The 17,315-nt window shown below is 40.1% G+C and overlaps 1 protein-coding gene across 1 annotated transcript; it reads left to right on the top strand.

Moving 5' to 3' along the window:
* Positions 1-224: 224 nt before the first annotated feature.
* hnrnpl2 (heterogeneous nuclear ribonucleoprotein L2) lies at positions 225-16,081 on the top strand. Its single transcript, XM_079824017.1, has 14 exons — positions 225-342; positions 878-996; positions 1,086-1,323; positions 1,416-1,501; positions 4,491-4,587; positions 4,763-4,835; positions 10,749-10,781; positions 11,483-11,551; positions 11,765-12,024; positions 12,113-12,234; positions 13,092-13,293; positions 13,383-13,440; positions 13,846-13,950; positions 15,142-16,081. Exons 1-14 carry the CDS (start codon positions 256-258, stop codon positions 15,198-15,200), a joined length of 1,608 nt encoding a protein of 535 aa, XP_079680143.1. The 5' UTR covers positions 225-255; the 3' UTR covers positions 15,201-16,081.
* Positions 16,082-17,315: the final 1,234 nt, after the last annotated feature.

Genomic DNA, 17,315 nt, shown 5'->3' with positions numbered 1-17,315 from the left:
CACAGCCTTTTTTTTATTTGAGGGCTTCCGTATCAACTCGCTGAACGAGTGAATACTGTCGTGCCCCTGATTCTGGCCAATCATGGACCCCAGCGCAGTAGTACTCTATTTTCATTGGATTACAGTGGTGATTGACAGTTCCGGTTCACCAGTAATATTCACGGTTCTTGTCTGGAGGGCGTCACCCCCGCCGGTCCCATTTTCTGTAGTTTTCGTCCATTTCATTTTGTTGCGCGTGATTCGTAACGGGACAACATGGCGACACAGACGGCCCGCTACTACAGTGAAGGTGGCAGAGCAACAAAACGCCAAAAAACGGAAAGCGAGGGAGGAATGGCGACCGTAAGACAAATCTTTGCTTACATACTATCAGTTATTTTATTAGAGACTTTATCTGGCATAGCTTTTGTTAGCTAGCTTTGGCTGAAATAACGCTAGTTAGCGGACATGCTAACCAAACAATTGAGCTACAGCATGCTGGATTTTTGCACCCACGCGCGTTACAAAAAACACTAATGTGACTAAAATGAAATGATTAGGAAGGAAATGTTTGCTGCATTCGCGTGAAATGGATGTATTTTCCCCGCCACTCGTATATTCAGATGGGTTGCTGAATGAATGGATTATGTTGCATGTAACGTTAAGCCGTAATCATAGATACACGATGCACATACGTTGTTAATCCAAACGAGTGGGAAAATACTGTGTATCTGCTCAACATACACGATAATCAATACATATACATTTAGAGAATGTCCTCAATTTGTACACCGCATGCAAAATTAAAATAATATAATTTTGTCTTGTTATACGGTTTTTTTTTTTTTTACGTTTTTGTTATAATCAACTGCCTGTTCACTGGACTAATGTTTTACAGGAAGGCTATGATGACCCACATAAGACCCTCCCGTCTCTTGTGGTGCATGTGCGAGGTTTAGTGGATGGGGTTTTGGAGGCAGACATCGTTGAAGCCCTGCAAGAGTTTGGGACCATCAGGTAACCGGCCGGCTTCATCCATGCCGTACAACGTTGATTTTACCTGCTGTGAAATGCACTGTGGATCACCCATCTCCATTTCTCTGCAGTTATGTTGTACTCATGCCCAAGAAGCGTCAAGCCCTGGTTGAATATGAGGATATGAATGGGTCTTGCAATGCTGTTACTTATGCCAACGACAACCAGATCTACATCGCCGGACATCCTGCGTTCGTGAACTACTCCACCAGTCAGAAGATATCCAGGCCGGGCGACCCCGATGACTCCCGCAGTGTTAATAATGTTTTGCTTTTCACGATCATGAACCCCATTTATCCCATTACCACGGTAATACCCACAGGGTTATTGATGCTTTTATTATAGAAATGCTTTTTTTTTCACAACTCACACTAATATTCTTGTTGTTTTTCTTTTTATAGGATGTTCTGTATACGATTTGCAACAACTGTGGTCCTGTTCAAAGAATCGTGATCTTCAGGAAGAATGGTGTCCAGGCCATGGTGGAATATCCTTTACTGTTGCAGTGTAAAGATGTTTGTTAGATGCCGTCTGCTTGCAGAGAGCTGTAATTTGTGTTTATGAGTCCACTTCGTTTTACGATGTTTTGACTAAGAATGTCTTACAAATATTATCTGCTTTTCCAGTCGGGCCAGTGCGAGCGATGGCTTTCAACGGGCTGGGCTAATCACCTCGGACCTGTAGCACCGAGCCCAAAACCACGCTGCGTTTTCAACATTGGGCTAGACTAAAGCGCCTCACTAAAACCCGCCCGTAACACGCCTCTCTAGAACAACGTCACACAAACCCATCATTTCACCAACAAATTTAAGTTTTATCAGAAAATTCATCAGAAAGAAATCACTTGAAACTAGCGGGATAGCAAAACGTACATGATACAAGCAGCTGTTCGTTTTTGTCATTTACTTAAATATTTAAGACCCAAGCATCAAAGTTTTACACTCTTAAGTGACACATTGATCATAATAAATCAATTTCTGTCAAGATTGCACATTCGTACCACAGAAAAAGTGGTATTTACCGTTATTTCACAAAAGAAAGAGGACTTGCATACTTACTCACGTATTACGCCTGTTTCTGTTTATTTTTAGTTGCAGGACAGTATGTTTACATCACATTTAGAAAGAATTATCATTTCTACAATATTTCCACCAAAAATACGACCTGAGGAGCTTTAGCACGCTTTCCATTGACGGTCCCAATACAGTGAGGCTATATTATCAGTCAGAGGAAGCTCCCGGAAAAGCAGAGTTGCTTTTTGTTTTATGACACATGCAGAGCTAAATATGGAAAGTTTGAATCCACAAACAGTTATTTTGAACGCTCACTGCTGTCTGAAAGTTGAGTTTTGAGCTAAAATGATTTTAAAAGTCTTTAAAGGGTTAGTTCACCCAAAAATGAAAATTCTGTCATTAATTACTTACCCTCATGTCATTCGACACCCGTCAGACCTCCGTTCATCTTCAGACACAAATGAAGATATTTTAGTTGAAATCTGATGGCTCTGAAAGGCCTCCATTGGCACAATGGCACCGTTCACTCTCAAGACCCTTAAAAGGCACTAAAGACGTCGTTACAAAGTCCATCTCACTACAGTGGCTCTACAATAACTTTATGAATCGGCGGGAATAGTTTTTGTGCGCAAAAAAACCCTAAATAACGACTTATACAGTGATGACCGATTTCAAAACACGGCCTCATGAAGCTTCGAAGCGTTATGAGTCAGTGAGCCGAATAAGCAGTTTGAATCGCCAAATTTCAGCAGTTTGGCGGTTTGACACGCGATCCGAATCATGATTCGACTCACTGATTCATAACGCTTCGAAGCTTCATGAGGCCGTGTTTTGAAATCGTCATCACTATGTAAGTCGTAATTTAGGGTTTTTTTGCGCACAAAAACTATTCTCGTCACTCCATAAAGTTATTGTAGAGCCACTGTAGTGAGATGGACTTTGTAACGACGTCTTTAGTGCCTTTTAAGGGTCTTGAGAGTGAACCGTGCCATTGTGCCAATGGAGGCCTTTCAGAGGCATCAGATTTCAACTAAAATATCTTCATTTGTGTTCTGAAGATGAACGGAGGTCTGACGGGTGTCGAACGACATGAGGGTGAGTAATTAATGACAGTATTTTCATTTTTGAGTGAACTAACCCTTTAAAGGATTAGTTCACCCCAAAAAGAAAATTCTGATAATTTACTCAGCCCAATGCCATCCAAGATGTTCATGTCTTTCTTTCTTCGGTCAAAAAGAAATTAAGTATTTTGAAGAAAACATTCCAGGGTTTTTCATCATATAATAGTTTTCAGTTGCAACCAAAATGCTGAAGGTCCAAATCAATGCAGTTTCAAAGCGCTTCGATGGGCTCCAGAGGCTCTGCGTGATCCCAGACGAGGAACAGGGTCTTATCTAGCGAAATGATCAGTCATTTAAAAATATATATTTTTAAATTAATATACTTTTTAACCTAAGTTGTTCATCTTGCGCAGCTCTGCGAGGCGCTAAGGATGACGTAATCACGTCGGAACGGTCACACTAGACGTACAAACGCCCTTGGCAAAAAAACCAAAGATGTATCCCTAATTTTGAAGTTGAAAATTGAGTGTTTTTGCTAAAGGCCGTTTGTATTGGTCTTCACACGGATGCTTTGTAAACACAGGGGCGGTACTTCTGCCTGTCTCTAGTGTGACCGTTCCGATGTGATTACGTCATCCTTAGTGCCTCGCAGAGCTGCGCAAGATGAACAATTTAGGTTAAAAAGTATATTCATTTTTATTTATTTTGAAAATGGCAGATCGTTTCGCTAGATAAGACCCTGTTCCTCATCTGGGATCACGCAGAGCCTCTGAAGCGCTTTGAAACTGCATTGATTTGGTCCTTCAACATTTTGGTTGCAACTGAAACCTATTATATGATGAAAAACCCCAGAACGTTTTCTTCAAAATACTTAATTTCTTTTTGACTGAAGAAAGAAAGACATGAACATCTTGGATGAGATGGGGATGGGGTTGAGTAAAATATCAGGAAATTTTCATTTTGGGGTGAACTAATCCTTTAATGCTGATCTGGTATGTGAAATCATCCGTGGCGCTGCCATCTCCAGACTCAGATGAACTACTTTGTTCGTAGTCACTCCTCCATACTCGGATGAACTCCTCCTTTGTTCGTAACCACTCCTCAAGCCTGAGCTGGCCCGCTTTGTACCAAGGTATTCGGTGAGCCAAAAAACCTAGGCTGTTGGCCCTGACTAGGCCTGATCAAGCCCCAGAAGTGACAGTGGTAACGCGACTGGCCCTGGCACGTCCCAGAATGCCGGCTTTTCCCCCGAGAGTGAAAATGTGGCTATTGTTGGGAATTTTCTATCTATGCCAATTAACTGAAACTATAGTTTGATGCGTTCCAAGAATGCTTTAAATAATGTCTTCTGTAGTCACGGCACACCACAAGATTTCCTGTGTTTTTCTTTAATTCCCCACACATTTGATTCCGTTCAGAGCGCCCAAAGGGCCAAGGCCTCACTCAATGGGGCTGATATATACTCTGGCTGTTGCACACTAAAGATCGAGTATGCCAAGGTGAGGTTCATCTAAATTCTCCGTGTGATGATGCTAAAACAATTCTATAACTTTTTTTCAGACTTTTGATAATCCAGTATGCACGACTTTTTGTTATTAAAATCTTGAAAGCAAATTTAAAGTAAAAAAACCCCCAAACATTTTAAATGAACTCCACTTTTTTTCTCTCTCTTAGCCAACACGCCTTAATGTGTTCAAGAATGACCAGGACACGTGGGATTACACCAATCCGAACCTGAGCAGCCAAGGTACCATTTCCCCTACATCTGCTCTGACATTTCTCAGCGCTCTTACTGCCACTGTGGGGGAAATAAGCGGGTGGGATTTGGGCGTCTTAGAGCCGCAGCAATGAATCCACAGTTTCACCTCCCCTGTGCTGAGAGTTAGGCATACGTCGATAGGCCAACATCTACACCGCCTGTTGTGTATGTTTTCCTGACTCTCTGAGGGCAAAGTAAAAAGCCGTATCTGTGTGATCTTGCTAAGGCTTCCTCCGAATGTTGTCCTTCTGATATCTCACAAGCTTCCTTTTCCAGCAAAGGTCGTCACATGTCAGTAATGTGAGGAGCAAGTGGCTTTCTGGGTAAGCACCATATAGGTGGATTATCAGTCCATGGTCTTCTGATATATTTTATGGTCAACATGAAACTACGATTGCAACCCATTTAACTTTTCCAGGTGAAACGATGAAGGAGGGGGGGAACTTGGTTTTGTCCGTTGTAAATGTAATTAATTAGAATAACTCGAAATGGAAAAGTGGTTCGTTGTTCTTCAGAATAACATGCATTGATTAATAGTTCACCAAAAGACTTGTTAAAAAAGTAAGTGGGCACAATTCTGATTTCATGTTGACTTTTAGGACCACTGGTTACATGATTTTGGCTGAAGGTATTCATGGCCAAAGAAATTCAAATTGCAGTTCAACAAACCTTTGAAAGAAATGTTCTTTGGTGCTCACGCCGGCCATTTGCTCCTCACATTCGTGCGGTACATTTAGAGACCAATGCGAAAGCACAGATCCTTCCAGAATATCAAGTGCGACAACAGAACACTCAGTACATCTGGACACTGGGGGACATTTCCTAGATTTCACTGAAGACACAAGTTCCTCAGACTTCAACACTGTACCAGTCAACAAACCACAACTGCTTCCTATACCTGCGAGAACATTTCTCCAGAAGCACTCATTTTACTCACGTGAAACTGCAAGACATCCTGACAAACACGTGATCACGCACCATTTAGCACTCATCACCTCCTACAGAAATGACACTGCCAACGAAGACATTCTTCCTGTTGAACGGCAGTACACATTGAAGGATTTGGGGTTGTCGGTGCAAGTAGTTATGGCTCCCACACCCATTCAACTTTCTCCCGTTGTTTCTTACGGGTCAAGAACAAGACACACACTCCACTGTGACACACCACCTTCACAACAACCTCACAGCTAACAAGGGACGTTTTTGACACGCATCCTCAAGTTGACACCACGACACAATTCAAACAGACCTCTTCTCTTCATTCATGTCAGACTGTTGACATCCACAGACAAACAGCCTTCTCTGAACCTGTCTGTCTTTCTCTGGGCTACATCGTCTTTCTCTCGCCGTGTCGATCGTTACAACACAAACCCCCCCCCCACACCTACAAATCGACACGCCTGACTCTTCACTCGTCAACAGCTGATGACACTAAACCACTCGAAGACACTGCAGACAACATTCCTACAAGCAGACGCACTGACATGCAGACAGTCGACACCTCAAGTTTTTTTAAAAACTCAGTTAAGCCCTGAAATTCTGCCCTGGAAGCTGGTGTTTCAGATACGCTCTCTTCCCCCAACATGTCTTCCTCCTCTAGTCCTTCCCTCTCTCTTTCTGTCAATATGTGACGTTTTTTCCCTTTTTTTCAGTCGTATGACTACTGTGTAACACCTCCCGTATGATGCAGGTTGGCTTTGTGTCTCTAGTGGACGTACCAGTCAATCTGAATTGAGCATAAATTGCTCCAACTTTTCGACATCCGTACGAAGACAGGCTTTGAAATGTGAATATGAAACACATGCTGGCATCAGTGGAGCTTTGAAACCCATCTGAAACAATGAAGAGTGCTTGGGAAATCAGTGGATTGGACTGGTGGGGGAAGAAATGGAAAGTTCTTAAGTGCGAAATGGAGGAAGATGCTGAACGGTGGCTAATTTACGGCATGTTCTACTTGCCCCATCCTTCAACCCCCAACCCTTACGTTTGTACTGTAAGTAACCCCAAGCTTCTGTTGTCTTGGAGTGATACGCTCATAGTCTAATGTTTCATGGGGATGTGTGACCAAATGTTTGACTAACTTGACCTTTTTCCTTTTCAGTTGAGTTGTTTTTGTCTTCCCTCATTGGGCTACAAATTCTATGTAGTTCAGCAAGGTGCATTAAAATACATTCCTGGGTTGGGTTGTGCTTCTGTGAGCAATGTTATTATACTTGTGATCCTCTGAGATGTTTTGAGACGAGCTTAGTTCTCCTTTTTTCCATTGACGGGCAATAGTCCCTCATTATCTGTGTTTAGACCAAATACAAGATGACTGCTCTAAACTAGGGATGCACCAATCTGATATTCAGTATCGGTATCAGCTTCAATACTGCGACTTTTGTCGGACAGGAACAATCCAAATCCAATACTGAGTACTCACGGTTTTTACTGTTAAGCTCCACGCCATAATAAAGCACCATAAGCGTTTTTGTGCATTATATTCAAAGTCTTCCGAAGCCATTCGATGGCTTAATGGGGGAAACAGACATATGTTTAATATCGTTACATTAAATAAAGTTCATGGAAGCTCTTCCTCCGCTGGGCTGCCAGTCATTCTCCATTCAGCATTCAAACAGCGCGTCATGTTCAGGTACGGCAAAACTCTCCCAAGATGATTCGTAGACACAGGTCTGTGGATTTGCAGACAAATCTTTATCTTGCCAGACTTTATTGCTGTTTCCACTGCAAAAAATGCCTTTCTTACTTGTTTTCAGTCCAAATATCTAAAAAATCATACATTAAGAAACATTTACTAGACAAGCAAAAGTTTTTGTCTTGTTTTGGGGGAAAATAAGTCAAAATTAACGGAGTTTTTGCTTAAAATACGCAAAACAATCTACCAATGGGGTAAGCAAAATAATCTTTTAAGAAAAAAAATAAGCAAAAAAAGATTATTTTGCCTACCCCATTGGCAGGTTATTTTGCTAATTTTAAGCAAAAACTCCCTTAATTTTGAGTTATTTCCCCCCAAAACAAGATAAATTTTTATTTGGCTAGTAAAGCTTCTTGTTTTGAGAATTTTTTGATGTTTGGACAAGAAACAAGACAAAAATACTAAGTAAGAAAAGTATTTTTTGCAGTGTAAATGTGTTATTGGTGGTTGCCTCCGCAAAGTGCATTAAAATTGTTTAATCTAGCATTCTGCCTGCTTTGAATCCGACATGGAGATCAAGTATCGCGTAAGATTTCATTTATTTGAATTCATTATCGAGAGGGAGAGATGAGAGATGCTTACTCGTGTCTGTTCAGTGCATCTCTCTCTCTCTCTCTCCATTAACAACGAAGCTACACGTTTTTAAACCTTTTTATTGCAAACCTTCCAGCCAATCAAAATCGAGTATTCAGACAGACCATGACATATATATTTTTTATTTATTGATGTGCAAATCTTAGACTCGTTAGTGTTATCACACACACAAAAAAAGTTTTACGCCAGTTGTTTATCTTTTTCTGTAGTGTGTCAGGAGGGAATATCAGTTTACATTTTCAAACAACATTTGTTTTGCCATTAATTGTAATAATCCAGTGAGATTTCTGAATGCACAAGGAGGCTGACAACATCTGATTTCATCATCATCGAGTCTGTCTGTGATGACATGAAGAAACAGAAAATTGAGACTGACTAAATGCAGAACAACTGTGGCAAAGGCTTGAAGAACCTGAAAAACTATGTGCAAGTGTACCTGGACAAAGCTTTTTTTTAATCGCAAAGGGTGGTCACACCAAATACTGATTTAATTTAGTTAAAGGGATAGTTCACCCCAAAAATGAAAATTGTCATTTACTCGCCTTCAAATTGTTCCAAACCTGTACGAGTTTCTTTGTTCTGCTGAACAGAAAAGAAGATATTTAGAAGAATGTTTGGAACCAGCCAACCAGATCAACCATTGACTACCATCGTATTTTTTTCTCTACTATGGTAGTCAATGGTTGCTCTATCTGCTTGGTGACACACATTCTTCTAAATATCATCTTTTGTGTTCAGCAGAACAAAGAAACTCATACAGGTTTGGAACAACTTGATGAGTAAATGACCGAGTTTTCATTTTTGGGTGAACTATCCCTTCAACAGAAGTTAATTGATAAATAAAATCTATTTATAACACAATTTTTTTTAACAAGTGCCTAAAACTAAAAGGTTTCTTCAAGCGTTTGGGAGACGTTGCCGCAGTTCTTCTGGATTTAGTCTCTTTCAGTTTCTTATCATCACAGACAGACTCGATGATGGTGAGATCAGATCATACCGGCTGTTGGCAGACTTAAATCTCACTGGATTATTACAATTAATGGAAAATGAATGTTTGGAAATGTAAACTGATATTCCCTACTGACACACGACAGCAAAAGACATAAATAACTGCCTTAAAACCATTTTTTTTGTTTGAAAATACTAACGCGTCTAAGACACAGTACTGTGTATATGTGTACATTTAAAGAATTAAATTACAATTAAGTGTAAAATATATCTATTTTTAGGCAAGGTTAGTTAAAACATCCATTAAATTACATTATTTGTGCTGTAACAACAATTTGGGACAAATATAAAGACTGCTTTATTCTGAGAAATATAATATAGACATTTCCCTTTCTTGTTCTGTTTTTTTCACTTTATTAATTCCTGAAATTAACTTTCAGCTGTATAGCGATAAGCTTGACTGTAATATATTGTGCTTAATTTTGTGGCTAATTAGTATTTGAGGGGCTAAAGCCTCTGTAAAATAGGTCTAGCGATGTCCCTGGTATTTAGTGGATTGTTTAACACACAAAAGATTGATCATCAGTTAAACACAATAGGAATAGATATTGATATTCTACAATGAGCTTTCTTCTGGTATTGTGATCTGTCTCAGCTGATATTCAGTATTTTGGCTGTTGGTTGGGCAAAAACCCTAACCCGGTTTTGAATAAATGGTATTGGTGCATCCCTACTCCTGGAGTTCGTAAAGCAAGAACCACTAAAGCCCAAAATATCCTTCAGTTTTTATGCATTTGTACAGTGCGTGGCATAAATTTCTACAACAGCATAATGTTGAATACGCATATCATAATTTTTCAAAGAGCATGTGCTCCGTATGCTCAGTTCGCACGTGCACCTTAAATCGTTTTTTCATCTATAAGCTGGTCCACAAGGTGGCAACACTTTCACAGTCGAAAAAGAAACGTTTGATGCAGAACAAATCACAACCAATGTATTCGTTGACTGCATGTGTCATTGAGGGTGCCTCATCTTAGAAAAGTAGCCATTGCATTCCAAAGTAAGAAAGATATTATGGTAATTTTCACCAAGAAGAACTCAATTTTGTAAGGAGTACTTTTCTGAATTGAGCCATATGATGCATGCAGCCGACAAATGCGAACTCCAGAGGGAACCGCATTAGAAACGAGACGAGATATCCACAACTCTTTATCTGTTGTAACCTCTGGAGAGAAACAGTGTAGACATTGGACAAAGATGAACCTTTCTAGTGCATGTGTTGACCATCTGTGTCCGCGCGCACTGTCAAATAGAGTATGCTTTGAAGCGCTGTGTGTTCAGCATTTGCGTCAAAACTGAAGTATGCTTTGGGCTTAAAATGACTGGTTGAGGGACGAGAAAATCTCCTAACTTAAGTTTTCAAAACAGCTAATCAGTCTTCCTAATGCAAAAAAAAATCACACTAAATTTCCCATGCTGCTTAAGTGCATCATTTTATTCGCTGTATGTCATTTTTAATTTGTTGCGTCTTTTGTAATACGCAGAGTGATTTGAAAGGCATGGTGTCCTACACATTTAAGCTCCTGAATAGAGTAAGAAACCTGTAATGTGATTGTTCAGAAATGTCAGTGAGATTGATGTTTGCACTGTGTGTACCTGAACAGGTGCAGATGCTGATGGCAATGGGGGCAATCAAGGTGTGTGTCTGCAGTAGACATTTTGTCCTCCCTCACTCACTCACTCACTCACCCACTCACTCCCAAATATAATGACATACTACATTTGTCAAGGCGATTAGCCAATGAGTTCTTCACTCTGTTGCTTTATTACAAGTTTGATTTCTGTCTGGTACACCAGAAAGACTGTATGTTTATTAGCCAGCTGACTGTGTTTGAGTAGTAATAAATAGGTCACATTTAATGGGTGAATCTCATGAAACCTGTCCAAACGTAACATTTCATGTGGCTATTCTCATTACCGTAATGCAAATTATTTTTAAAAATGTGTACTTCATGGTATTTTTGTTGATTTTTAAAGTAAAATTACAGTATTTTAATGTAGTAAAAAAGCTTACCTGTGGAACTGGACAATGAATAATCACATCGATACATGATATAACATACAAAATTTAATGATTTAAAATCGATAGACTTAATGTTCTTTACGAATATTTGTAAAGAAATATTTTCGTGAGATTCACCCTAACAGTATCGCCCATTTTTTTCCTGTTGTGTCCCCTTCTCTACTGATCTTAAAGCACATGCCAGTCACATTAACAATACAAAGTCAGTGTCCTGTCCTGTCGCCTCTCAGCGAACTCATCTTTCACTCTCTCTCCCTCTCTCTTTGCCCTCTCCCCCTTTCCTTTCTTGGCCTCCTTCCTTCTCTCGCCTCTCAGATATGAACGCCAACCCCAACAAGCGCCAGAGGCAGCCGGCTCTGCTGGGAGACCACCCTCCAGAGTATGGTAAGGCTTGCGCGGTACATGTGTCAACACACTTGCTCGCAAACAGGGGAGTGAATGTTAAAACAACGACAAATTGTTGGGGTGCATTTGTCACAGTGGCAGCAAGATGGTGCTGTGTTGACGTTAACTTTAATTTAAGTGAAGGGCGTGTAAAATACTCCTGCGCGCAACCCCCACCCCACGTGGCCTATATGTCATTTTGTGGATTCTCAGGTGGTTATCACGGATACCAAGAAGAGAGCTATGGCGCACCCTATGAAGGCCGACGGATGGGGCCGCCCATGGGCGCTCCAAGGCGTGGTGGGACCAGTCAGCGTTACGGCGGACAGTACGGTGGTCCCCCGCCTCCACCCCCAGGAGAATATGGCGCACATGCAGACTCACCAGTGATCATGGTCTACGGGCTGGATCCAGTTAAAATAAACGCAGACAGGGTCTTCAACATCTTCTGCCTGTATGGCAATGTGGAACGGGTACGGACAACAGCAATACGCCAGTTAGACGCTGCCAAAGAGCCAACCGCTTCATTTGAAAGCCCTTTTTTTCCTCTTCTACATGTAGGTGAAATTCATGAAGAGCAAGCCTGGGGCTGCCATGGTGGAGATGGGAGACTGCTATGCGGTGGATCGTGCCATCTCACATCTCAACAACAACTTCCTGTTCAATCAGAAGCTCAACGTGTGGTACGTTCTGACCGCAGGGTTTTTTTTTGTTGTTGTTGCAATAATGGCAGGTGGATCATTAGGCAGGTGGATGTTTCATTACAGATTTTGCATAAATTAAGCTGAATAGGATGAGCATTTTTGAATATTTCTTTGACAAATTATTATTATTATTTTTTTTATCAATAAAGGCATATTACATCCATAGTTTTAAAATAACTGTTCTAATGTTCTTGATTGTCACAATAAAATGATAAAATTATATACAAATACACACACAAGCATGTATATATTTAAGAAAAAAATATGATTTTTATATATAAAACATTTATATTTATATATATTATAGATTATATAAATGTATATACAGTATATACATGCAAATATTTCTTAAATATATACATGAATGTGTGTATTTATATATAAATAATAGTTAACAGAGTACACACAAACTTTTATTTTGGATGCGATTAATCGCGATTAATCTTATGACAGCCCTAATATTTAGTCATGAAACTCTAGATGGTGCAGGCTGATCATTTACATGCAATCACATCATTAACGCATGGCACAAGCTGATGGCCTCTGCTGATCCTGCCGCAAATGAGATTACTTGCTCAACATTTAAATAGTCTGGTTTAGTGTTTGCTGTGTAGGCTAGTCCTGCAGAGTTCGTCTGAAACCCTCCACCTCCCCCAGCTCCACCTGCCTAGATCTGCTTTGGGATGTGTGTCTACATGCTTGCATGCTTTCTGCAGTGTGCCTTTGTATCCAATGGCAGTAGCAAGTCCATACTTGCTCTCAGCAACAGGATGCATCATTTAGTAATTCAACCTTTTCATCTGTTTGTTTGTTTGTTTGTGTTTTTCTCGTGTCAGTGTGTCTAAGCAACAGGCCATCATGCCCGGCCAGTCATATGAGCTAGAGGACGGGAGCAGCAGCTTCAAAGACTTTCATGGGAGCAGAAATAACCGCTTCACTTCTCCAGAGCAGGCGGCAAAGAACCGCATTCAGCACCCCAGCAATGTCCTCCACTTTTTCAATGCAGCCCCTGAGGCTTCACCAGAGTCCTTCACCAGGGTCAGTTCATCACATCAGAGAATGTCTGGACCTTTGCTGTCTTAAGGTGTTATTTGATGTGTAAATTTCAAACCTTCATCTCTTTTCAGATCTGTGAAGAACTGGGTGTAAAGAGTCCTTCCAATGTCAAACTTTTTGCAGCCAAAGGTATGTAATATAAAATTGTGCTTGCATTGTACATTCATTTGTATAGCGCTTTTCACAATACATATCGTTTCAAAGCAGCTTGACAGAAAATTTAAAGTGATTTGTCCACGTTATGCATTTCAGAAATGTACATATACAAAGCACACAGATTGGCTAACAATGTATTATCAATATAAAAATAAATGAAGGCACAGAAATAAGTGAAATAGGACTACATGTTGTAACAATGATTATGGTATATAGAAAATGGTCAATGATTTGCTCAAATAATAGCACGGAAAGCCAAACTTGGCATAAACTAGTGTAAGGTGCAGCCCTTTTGTCAGTTTTGTATGGGGAAGCTTTAATGTCATCTATACTCCTGTTTTTATAATGTCTGCTCTGCTGCTTTTCTTTATTGAATAGGTTCCACATCAGAGAGGAGTTCATCTGGGCTTCTGGAGTGGGAGTCTGTTAATGATGCCATGGAAGCCCTTGCTATGATGAACCATCACCAGATGAAGAACCCCAGTAAGTGACCTCAGCATTAGTGCTCGAGCGTGATTATTTATTTTGATGGCCGATGCTGATATCTTAGAGAGCAGGGTGGCCGAGGACACATATATCAGGGTTTCTGCGGGGTCTAGAATTTCAAAATCTAAATTTTAGGCCTTAAAAAGTCTTAAATTCGCTGAAGTATTATGTTCTAGATCTTAAATCATTTTAAACGGGTCTTAATTTTCCTACGTCCATGTAACACTACCTCTATTGGTCATTAAATGCTCACACAGCGCTGCTTGGGTGTTGTAGTTTTGGCTAGTCCAAATATAATTCCCTGTATTTTGACTACAAATGAGACCAACATGCAGCTTATATGGCAGCCAATCAGCTTTCGTGTTATTGGAGTCTCTTTCAGATTGTACCACAGGCACATAAAATGGATTCAGCTAAAAGTCCTCCAGTTTTTCGTGTTTCTGCGATTACTAAATACAACGAAAAATCAACATGCATTTCGATCCTGCATTATTCATAATATTAATTTATGTATTTTGTTTGTTCTATTGTCATCTGTGACTATTGTGCATCTAACATAATATATAGTATGGTAAATGTGGTATCCTAATTATGAAAAATTCACATTTCTGGAAATTACCACCACAAATTCAGTAAATTTGATCTCAAAAATAAAAAAGTCACAAAATCCTGGTGGGATTGAGCTATGAGGAAGTGCAAGTTTATCGATTTGTTCAATTTGAATACATGTATTTACTTTGCAAGTAATTTTGTGACTTACATTTCATTCATAAAGGTCTTAAAGTCTTAAATTTGACTTGGTGAAACCTTCAGAAACCCTGTATATACTACCACACAAATTTAAAAACACATGCATTATAATTTATTTTACATATTTACTAAATTTGGAAATGAATTGTTGCAACAAATAATTTGAACGTAATGGCTAAATCTGTCAAATAAACATTTATACTTCAGATTGCAGCTTTTTGATTCACTGATCCTATCACAGTATTTTTCACAAATAAAGAAATTGGGAAAAATAGGAATAAAAAGTAACAAAAAAGTAACCAGAGTGAGCGGTTGTCATGTTTAGGTGTGAAACAACCTTGCATTCAGTAGTATTTTTTAAAAAAGGAAACTCGTTTCATTCCCACCACCAATGTCCACTGTTAAAAATGTGTATTTATCCTGTGTTTCTCTCCGCAGGCGGCCCGTACCCATATACACTTAAGCTGTGCTTCTCTACTGCGCAGCACGCAAACTAAGCAGCATCATGTCCCAGTATCATCGCTGACCCGTCACTTCACCTTCCTGCTACTTTATTGTCCCTTATGGCTCATTTGTGCGAGTGTGTGCAGACGTGTTGAGTTAACCTTATGTTGATTGAGCCACAGCACAAGCTGAGTGTGAAACTGACTGAACTCATTGTTTTTAATGGAAATGGGGAGTTAAAACGCTTTTGTACCAGTATTTTGGTTTTGTTACCGTTTTTGTTCTTTTTTTATTGCTTACCATGATCGACTGTTAGCTTTGTGCTCAGCACCTCACTTTTAGAAATGTCACCCTGTAAAGAAGATTGCTTTTTTTTTTTCTGATTGTAAAATAAAAAGTGATATTGGGTCTTTGTTGTGATTTGCTTTTGCAAGGGAACAATTGTGACTCATGTTTTAAAACGTTTTGCAGCAGTTAAACCTTTCTTTGTTTTTTCTTTTTTCAAAAGCTGCCTGGATGTTACTGCCTAGTGTATATTTGCGATCTGGACAATAAAATGTAATCAATTTAATAAAGAAATGTAATCTGCGTATTCAAAATCGGCTCGCTACCATTTGCTGTTAATTGCAGATCAAGTTTGCACATGGTTTCATCAGCCATTAGACACCAACTCATGGAAATGTAACAAAAGGTTAAGAAGTCACTGAAGTTTCTAGTTTGGAGGTAAATTTCTCTGATTATCCTGTGTATGGAGGCCTAGAAAACCAAATCATTTGGGCTGCTTTCAAATCAAATATTTGGATAAAATGCATAATCATTTATTGAGAAAGTCATGGAAGTTGGTCATAAACAGTAAAAAATGATTTACCTGTTGTGGTGAATCATATAATGAAGACTTATCTAGCCTAATTGCTTAATAAATAGTTTATTTTGTAAAAAAAAAAAAAGTGATACTCTGTAATAGACCAATGTGTACTCTTTGGAAGGTTTAATGTACTGACCTCTTGAGAAATATTTTTTTTTTTTAACCCAAAACTCTCATACTAAAGTCCATTTCAGGCCCGCAGTGCTGAATTGTGACCCCACCAAATTATTACCGTAGTATTGGAAGCTTTAGGTTTAGTTGTGGGGGAGGGGTTAGGATTAGGCAATCGGGTAGTTTTTCAACAAGGTGGGGTTGAAATTGTCAAGCATGGAAAATGATGGGTGGGTTAATGTAACCCCGGGTTCTTTGGTAACGAGTGGCCCTGTCCCAAATGGCACACTTCATATGCACTTTCGGTCTTGTGGGCTTAGGCCCTGTCCCAAATGACACGCAGCGGACTTCTTCCCAGCAGTCAAAGCAGTGTTACGTTGTCAAAGTGCGGACTCAGAGGAAGACCGTGAGGGTTTAGGGTGCCATTTGGGACAGGGCTTACAATGGCTGCCGCGTATGCGTTTCCGTTAAGTCCACGAGACTGTAGAGTGTTCCGTTTGTCATTTTAGGTCTCAGAAGGAATGCTTGCGAGCTGCCCTTTGTAGTCGATATGCGCCCTCGATGCTCACTTCTGCCGAGCTCGCACTGGTGCGGGTTACGCAGCGGACTTCTTCCCGGCGGTCAAAGCGGCGTTGCGTCATGAAAATGCGGAATCGTAGGAAGACCGCAAGGGTTTAGTGTGCCATTTTTGGGCCAGGGCCAGTGAGGTGTTTCACTATGGGAATCGCTTTGGGCGTGACCAACTACCGAAGCTCCTGAGACACCACGGGTGCTTCTCAATACTCAAATTGATGCTTCCTCGTGTCCTCGCTCCTCCAGCCTGTGACCCGGAAACCGATCAAATTCTCCAATTGGGGAGTGAGGAGGCTTCCCGAAGACCTGTGAGCGAGGATGCACGGATGTATCCTATAACGTCTAAATATATAAATGTATAAATTCTCCTCCCCCTTCACATCTGTCACAATTTTCATTTATGCTTTACCTTTGCAGTTGAAATAAACCATATGCTTTATCATTATTTATGAATTTCTTAAAAAAAAGCACACTTCAACAACATAAGGGCAGATCCCTTGAGCGCTGCTGATGACACTTGAGGGATCAAGAATATTCCAATACACAAAATAAGCTTTGCTTCGTTGCTAGTTCCTTCGCCCTCGTTTTCTTTCCTTGCAGCCTTCCCTCATATCCTACT

Source organism: Gobio gobio (assembly GCF_949357685.1).
Source record: "Gobio gobio genome assembly, chromosome: 8".
Taxonomy (NCBI): Eukaryota; Metazoa; Chordata; class Actinopteri; order Cypriniformes; family Gobionidae; genus Gobio; species Gobio gobio.
Note: the sequence above shows the minus strand (reverse complement) of the source record. Positions and strands in the feature narration are given on the sequence as shown.